At 33.9% G+C, this 8,489-nt stretch overlaps 1 protein-coding gene across 1 annotated transcript; it reads right to left on the bottom strand.

The window, feature by feature from the left end:
• Nucleotides 1-6,556: 6,556 nt before the first annotated feature.
• Nucleotides 6,557-7,531, bottom strand: LOC129543321 (olfactory receptor 2W1-like). The gene has a single exon (XM_055406409.2). It carries the CDS (start codon nucleotides 7,529-7,531, stop codon nucleotides 6,557-6,559), a length of 975 nt encoding a protein of 324 aa, XP_055262384.2.
• Nucleotides 7,532-8,489: the final 958 nt, after the last annotated feature.

The raw sequence follows: 8,489 nt of genomic DNA, 5'->3' as shown, positions 1-8,489 counted from the left end.
CAAAGCTAGTTCCTGAACTCCACTCTTCCTATGGACGTATCCATTGTACAGCAGCATATAGAGCAATTCCCTCTGAAAGAAATCCAGAGACTTCTTGAGTAACTTCTACACATTGGATGAGTGCAAAAATACTTAAATTGTTATGGGTAGGACTAATTGAGACACAATCTTTTGTTTTTCTGAACTTTATTTGGCTGCATCTGGCCTTTTTTCCAGTGCATAGACTCTCTAGTTGTGGTGCACAACACTTGTATTTCTTGCCTTCCAGATACTGGTCATTCTAATAGGTATAAGGTGCTATGTCATTATGTTTTTTATTTGCATTTCCCTGATGATTACTGACATTGAGCACTTCCTCATTTACATGTTTGCCATTTGTGTGTCTTCTTTGAAAAATTTTCTATTCAATTCTTTTGTCCATTTTGAAATTGAATTTTTTTTTTTGCTATTGAGTTGTGTGAGTTTTTTTTTAACAAATTAATTATTTTTAATTGGAGGATGATTGCTTTACAACATTGTGTTGGTTTCTGCCATATATCAACATGAATCAGCCATAGGTAGATATATGTCCCCTCCCTCTTGAACCCTTACTCCCACCTCCCACCTCACCCACCCCTCCCACCCCCCTAGATTATCACAGAGCACCAGATTTGAACTCCCTGCATCAGAGTTTAAATTTCCACTGGTTATCTAATTTTACATATGTTAATATATATGTTTCAATGCTATGCTCTCAATTTGTCCCATCCTCTCCTTCCTCCCCTGTGCCCACAAGACTTTTCTCTGTGTCTCCATTGCTGCCCTGAAAATAGGTTCATCAGTACCATCTTTCTAGATTCCATATATTTGCATTAATACATGATATTTGTCTTTCTCTTTCTGACTTACTTCACTCTGTATAATAGGCTCTAGGTTCATCTACTTTATTAGAACTGAGTCAAATGCGTTCCTTTTTATGGATGAATAATATTCTATTGTGTAAACGTACCACAACTTCTGTATCTATTCATCTGTTGATGGACATCTAGATTGCTTCCATGTTCTAGCTATTGTAAATAGTGCTGCAATCAACACTGGAGTGCATGTGTCTTTTTCAGTTATGGTTTCCTCGGCGTATATATCCAGTAGTGGGATTGTTAGGGTATATACCCAATAGTGGGATTGTTGGGTCATATAGTAGATTTATTCCTAGTTTTTTTTTTAAAGGAATCTCCAGACTGTTCTCCATAGTGGCTGTATCAATTTGCATTAACAGGTATACTTTGGATACTAGCCACGTCTCAGATATATGATTTGCAAAATTTCTCCCATTCTGTAGGTTGCCTTTCTATTTTGTAAATTTTCTCTTTTGCTTCTAGTTTGATGTAGTTCCACTTGTTGAGTTTTGATTTTGTTACTTGTGCTTTTGGTGTCATATCCAAACATTCTGTTAAGATGGTCTACTTTGCCATTAGTCTGGTCCACTCTTCCAGAGATTTGTTAATATGTGCCTGAAGAGATTAGGATAGGAACTCCTTTATTTTGCCCCAGAACTTGATAGGTCAATATATTAATATTTGATAACACAACTATATGTCCTCTGTTTCCAATTGTTTTAATGACAATTTATGAGATGATTCCTTAGGAATCTACTTAGGTGTTAAAAAACAAAATTTAACTGACTAATTTTAAGTTCTAATTGACTTTATTAGGCGATTTGTGAACTGAGCAGCATCTCATCTAATCAGAAAGGCATTACAAGGGGTTGAACAAAAAGAAAGTTTTTTTCTTTTCAAGTGGCTGTTTTGCATGTTAGTTGCAGCATGTAGGATCTTTGTTGTGTCATGAATGATCTTTCTTTGCAGTACAGACTCTAGTTGGGGCATGTGGGCTTTGTAGTTGCAGCCAGTGGGCTTAGTTGCTCTGTGACATGGGAGATCTTAGTTTCCTGACCAGGGACGGCACCCAGGTCCCCTGCACTGTGAGGTGAATTTTCAACCATGGGACCACCAAGGAAGTACCAGGAATGTTTTTATAGGAAGAAAGATGCTGGTAAGGCAGCTATTAGGAAAGAAAAGTAAGGATTATTTTTAGGCCAGAAAATGTTTTTGGGAGAAAGAAAATGGCAAGGGTTTTATCATGCGGATTGCCTCTTCTTCCTCTGGGAGAATGAAGAAGGGCCGTGTGACAGATTACTTCATTCTTGCTGACCACAAAGTTCCATACTGGTTGATTAAGATTACATTTGTGGTAAAGGTTGTAACTGCAGTTAGGTTAGGTGTTAAATCTAGGTTTGGTGTTATGGGCTTTAGCACAAGGACTGCCATTTTGAGTCTGTAGTTTTTCTCTTTAACATTCAGGGAACTAGGAAAATCTTACAAGCCACTCTATAAGAAAGAATTTTGCTCACAATGTCTCGTTTCTCTCTATTGCATATCTGGTATATTATTGCCATTTTGAATTATTTTACATTTTATAATCATTATCATTTATTAAGGAGATTAATTTTATTAATTTATTAAGCTTCAACTAACATATGACATATACTTGAGACAAAACTGAAATGCAAATCAAAACCATAAAGACATATCACCTTATACCTTGTTAGAATGGCCAACATTTGGAAGGCAAGAAATACAAGTGTTGGTGAAGATGTAGAGAAAAGGGAAATTTTGTGCATGTTAGTGCAGTTTTCTTTTTTCATATACTTAAGTCTTTTGTTAACTGGGAATAGTACAGAAGGAATTTTTCTTAAAATTTATATTTCCAATCCATCATAACGTCTGACAGGTATAATGTTTCATACTTAGAGTAATTTAATTGAAATTTAATATGTTTAAATATTCTTTTTTTTAGGTCTAAATATTCTGATGCTTGATCAATGTGATATGTATTTCTAGTTAATATATCTACTATGCAGACATATTTGTCTTTCTTTTCACAATCAAAACACTAGGCATGTTTGAAAATTTATGGCAGTCCATCATTTTGTGTATTTGTATAATAACAAATTACATAAACTAAGTTTCACATGGGTGATTGGATTCAGTGGTGTTGAAAGGTCATTGATTTAATGATTTTCTTTTCTGGACTCATTTCAGGTAGAGGTGCTTGATTAGTGAAAGAGATGTTAGTGGAGGAGTATTTTTTTAGAAATATTAATATATTCTTTTAAAAACGATGTTATTCTTTAATTTATTTTTATTTTTGTTGAGATATAATTGACATATAACACTGTATTAGTTTTGCAACCTAAAAGTTAGTTAACTTATTATGGTAATCCTATTACCATATTATCTATGACCATAATAAGTTAGTTAATTTTTATCACCAGATACAGCTACAGATTTTTTTTTTCTTGTGATGGGAATCTTTAAGATTTACTCTCTGGGCAACTCTCAAATATACAGTACACTGTATAGCATTGTTAACTATAGTCACTATGCTGTCCATTATACTCCAGAACTTATCTTATAACTGGATGTTTGCACTTTCTGACCACCTTTACCTGTTTTGCCAGTCTCCTGTCATCCTTTTCCCCCTGTGCCCAGCCTTTGGCAACCACTAATCTATTTTCTGTATCTATATGTTAATTTTTTTTAGATTCTACATGTCAGTGAAGTCATATGCCTAATTTATTTCTCCTAGCATAATGCCTTCAAGTTCCATCCATTTTTTTTTGCAAGTGGCAGAATCTTATTTTTTAATGACTAAATAATATTCCATTGTGCATACACCTCCCCCCCCCACATTTTCTTTATGTTATATTTATTTGCTGAGGCAAAAACAGTGGTTCTTAAATGTTAACCGTATAAAATACTTGAAGTGTTTTCTTATAGTGTCTTTCACACAGTAAGCATTTCATACATATTTTCTTATTGATTGTTTAATCTGGTTTCTGTTTACCAATACACATTTGATCTACTTAAAGGCTATTTACTTGTACCCTTCATTCTAAAAACCATCCATGCTGGTTTTTAGCCTCCATACTTTATCACACCATTTTCATTTGAATGTTTTCTGCTATATTCAGATATTATAGAATCTTTAGAGTTTAACTCTAGTGCCATGTACTTCATAAATATATTTCCATTTCCTCCTAATCAGACTTATCTATTACTTTCCTGAGAGCCTTCGTACTTACCATTTGTGTTAAGCAGTTTAACACTTAAACTTAAGTAGTTTGGGTGTAGATATCCTCTAATTATATTATGTAATGTTGTTTTCTCAAACAGATAAGATGGTGTCATTTTTGCTTATATGCATACTTCTCCATTTTAATTTATAATACAGGGATCAGGAAGCACAAAATCAATTTTGTCAGATTCATCATTTGTTTACCTTAGGAAGTTCTCTGGCTTCAAGTGAGAGCCTGGCACCCAGCACTGTCCTATTTTGGAAAAACTCCCCACCCGCTACACACCAGGGATATCCACTACTGTTTGTTTTATGCTGAGATGAAGATAGTGAAGCTAAATTTAGTAAATCAGTGAAAGAAGTGACAGGAAAATAAGGAGCTCATTATAATATCCATTTTAAATTTAAGAAAACTAAGACTTAGAAACATTAATATTTTTCTCAAGGTAATTTTGAGATTAGGTGTATGTAGTCTTCTGAGTCCTAGTCTAATGTTTGTATCATACATTTTTTTCCTCCAGTTAACCTTTTATATTACTTCAAGAATATTGATACTGTGCCAGCAGAGCATTTAAGTTAGATGACTAGAGCATATGTGGTAAATTCTTGTAAGTATTGATGTAAGACTTGGTTAGGAAAGTAACCCTTGTTCAAATTTAATTACATTTTCTTATTATTAATTACACTTACCAGTTACATTTTCAAGTGACATATTAGTATACAAATGTGAGGTCAGGCTTACTAAATTATAAAAATTCTGGTTAGTTTATAGAAACTCAATGTATCTAAAGGATTTATTGTATGCTAAAGCTGAAACTCCAATACTTTGGCCACCTCATGTGACAAGTTGACTCACTGGAAAAGACTCTGATGCTGGGAAGGATTGGGGGCGGGAGGAGAAGGGGACGACAGAGAATGAGATGGCTGGATGGCATCACCGACTCTATGGATATGAGTTTGAGTGAACTCCGGGAGTTGGTGATGGACAGGGAGGCCTGGCGTGCTGTGATTCATGGGGTTGCAAAGAGTTGGACACGACTGAGTGACTGAACTGAACTGAACTGAATATAAATTCCAAGTATATACACATTTATTATTGAGAAATAAAAGGGAGATTAAATATTTGAAATTTTGGTTTAATTTGCAACCCAAATGCAGAAGAGATTTAAGAAGAAAATAAAAGTAGTTAAATAAGAAAACAAACAGTCGTAACATAACATGTAATTTTCTGCTGAGTCCATTACTATTATATTTTTTTGTGTACTTAGATAATTGAAGATAGTTAATGCTACTAACTATAAACTGTACTAAGTTAAGAGCAAACTTACCACAGAACTTAAATTCTCTCTGTGAAAATTTTTTATGAGCTAGTGAACTGTTTCTGAAGTCAACTGTAAAAAGGTATTATGTGGACAATAAGAATATCTACACTATTCTAGATCATATTAAGTGCATTTTATGTGAGTCATTGGGAGCTTCCCTGGTAGCTCGGCAGTTGAGAATCCACCTGCAATGTGGGAGACCCAGCTTTGATTCCTGGATGCTCTGGAGGAGGGCATGGCAACCCACTCCACTATTCTTGCCTGGAGAATCGCATGGACTGAGGAACCTGGCAGCTTTAGTCTATAGGATTGCAAAGAGTTGGACACGAGTAAACTGACTGAGCATGCATGCTCACAAGTCATTACTGTCCTCACTGAGAAAGTAAAAATTATCCAGTGACTCTTCCCTTTTCACATTTTAAGAATTATGAAATGATACAGGAGAAAATATTATGTTACTTAGAGTACAGCAATGTATCCTTCCAAATCTATCTAGCTTATAATTAACTAAATAATGGTATCCTTTAGAGATAGGTCTCAAATAATAGAAAATATCAAAATTTAACTCAAAAGTTAAATTTCCCATAAAATTTTACCTTAGGAAATTTCCCATAAAATATTAAATACTGTATCATACTAAATGAAAACTAAAATATTATTCATTTTATGAAATTCTACTACATACAAATATTACATTTCTCAAAATTTATGTAAATTCCATGATTCTGTAGATCTATGTCAAAAGCCTACCTAATCCCAAAGTTTTCATATTTTCTTTTCATTGAGATTAAGACAGTCATGAAATAAATCTTTCATGAATGAATGAGAAATGAATAAAAATTTGTTGTCACCTTTTAAATCCCTTAATTTGTGTCTTCTCATTCTTTTGTATCATGATAAAGAGGTAATAGACTTAAGTTACAAAGACCTTTTACTCAAGATAATGATAATAATGTCATAATCAGAGGCATATAAAGTAGAATGATTATAATATTGTTTCCATTCACAAAATGTCTGCCTACAATAATTAATATGTTAATTTACCTCTGTGATCTAGGGATTCCTTGCCTCACTTAAAGTGAAAGGCAATTAGAAAGCATTTTATTGCCTTATCCACGCTAATTTTTTTCCTGTGACTTCCAGTTTCTCCTTGATTTTGTAGATTTGTGGTCAACTCTCATCAGCTTCTTCAGTGCCTCTTTCATGTCCTTATTCCTTAATGTGTAAATGAGAGGGTTGAGACTTGGAGTGATGATAGTGTAAAAAAGAGTGAGGAACTTACCCTGGTCCTTGGAGGCATTGTTACCTGGTTGCAGGTATAGGTAAATGATAGCTCCATAGAAGATGGACACTACGGTGAGATGAGATCCACAGGTATTAACTGCTTTTCTCTGGCCTGCTTTTGACTTCATTCTCAGCACAGTTTTGGCAATGTAGCCATAGGATATAAGAATAAGGATGAGTGGTGTAAGGACAATGACAATGCCTAAAGCAAAAACAGACATTTCAACTGCTGTGGTGTCTATGCAAGCTATCTTGACCATAGCTGGCAACTCACACAAGAAATGATCCAGAAGGTTGTTTCCACATCTAGGCAAATTCAGGGTGAGTGTACATAATACCAGAGAATTGGCCAGACTAATACTCCAGACTATGATAACCATCTTCAGGCATAAATGTGGATTCATGATGACCAAATAATGCAAGGGCTTACAAATGGCTGTAAAACGATCATAGGACATAACAGCTAGGAGAAGGCACTCAGTGGAGCCAAACCACATGTAAACATAGAGCTGAATGACACAGCCCACATAGCTGATGGTCTTATCATGTCCCCACAAGTTAACCAGCATCTGGGGGACAATGCTGGTAGTGAAACATAGATCTAGGAGAGATAAATTCCGGAGGAAAAAGTACATTGGTGTGTGGAGATGGGAATCCAGGAGAGATACAAGAATGATGGCTGTGTTCCCGACCAAGGTAATTAAGTAGAAGACAGTGACAACTCCTGACAGGACCATCTCCAGTTTGGGATGGTCAGAAAAGCCAAGCAGAATGAAGCCACGTAGAGAAGTATAATTTCTTTGGTCCATAATCCTTCAGTGTCAAATCCTAGAATGAGAAGAGCAAGAGAAAGAAGAGAGTGGAGAAGGAGAGAGAGGAAAGGGTTGAAAGAAGTGGTGGTGGTGGAGGAGGAGAGGAAGAAGAAGAAGGAAATTGGTCAACATAGACTAAGTAAATTAATGAAATACAGGAGTAAACAAAGGGAGGGAATTTATATTAATTAATAGTTGAAAAAATTAATGGTAAAAGTAAAAGTGTTGCCCAACTAACCTGGTATTTGTGGTAGTTTCTTTAATAAATAAATAAATTTAAATTTAATATTATATCAATAATAAATGATATTTAACATATTTAATAAATATTTATTATATATTAACAATATAATTTAAATATTATGATAAACATATTAACTAGATAATACATTTAATATTATATTAAATTTAATATTATTTTAAATATACATTAAAAATAAGTACATCTAATACTTTTATAATTAAATTTATTTATTTTTAATTGAAAGAGAATTGCTTTACAGTATTGTGTTGGTTTCTGCCAAACATCAACATGAATCAGCCATAGGTATACCTATGTCCCCTCCCTCTTGAACCTCCCCCAAATAAATTTATATTATATTTAATAAATAAATTTAATATTATATTTAATAAATAAATTTAATATTATATTTTTATCTAGATGACCTTGGGGAGTTCACTCTTAAACTCAAGGTCTAAATTTTCTCACATGTTAATTTGGAGTTTGAACTAGAACTATTTCTAAGATGATGTGACTCTATGATGTCACATCTAAAATATCACTAGTGTGATATAGGAAACTTACTCCTAATTGAATCAGTGAATTTACTTGTAACACATAATTATTTGGCTTATGTTGGAATGAAGGAGTGGTCCTTTTTCCATATCTTGTTTACTAATTTGATTTATACCTTTTTTTCCCAATGTATTATATAGTAGATCTGGCATTTATCCT

Source organism: Moschus berezovskii, chromosome 23 (genome assembly GCF_049115385.1).
Source record: "Moschus berezovskii isolate FMDL1 chromosome 23, NW_MosBer_1.0, whole genome shotgun sequence".
In the NCBI taxonomy this organism is placed as follows: Eukaryota; Metazoa; Chordata; class Mammalia; order Artiodactyla; family Moschidae; genus Moschus; species Moschus berezovskii.
Note: the sequence above shows the minus strand (reverse complement) of the source record. Positions and strands in the feature narration are given on the sequence as shown.

Excerpts from the sequence above, each read along its gene's own strand:
- LOC129543321 (XM_055406409.2), bottom strand. The coding sequence starts at position 7,531 with ATGGACCAAAGAAATTATACTTCTCTACGTGGCTTCATTCTGCTTGGC.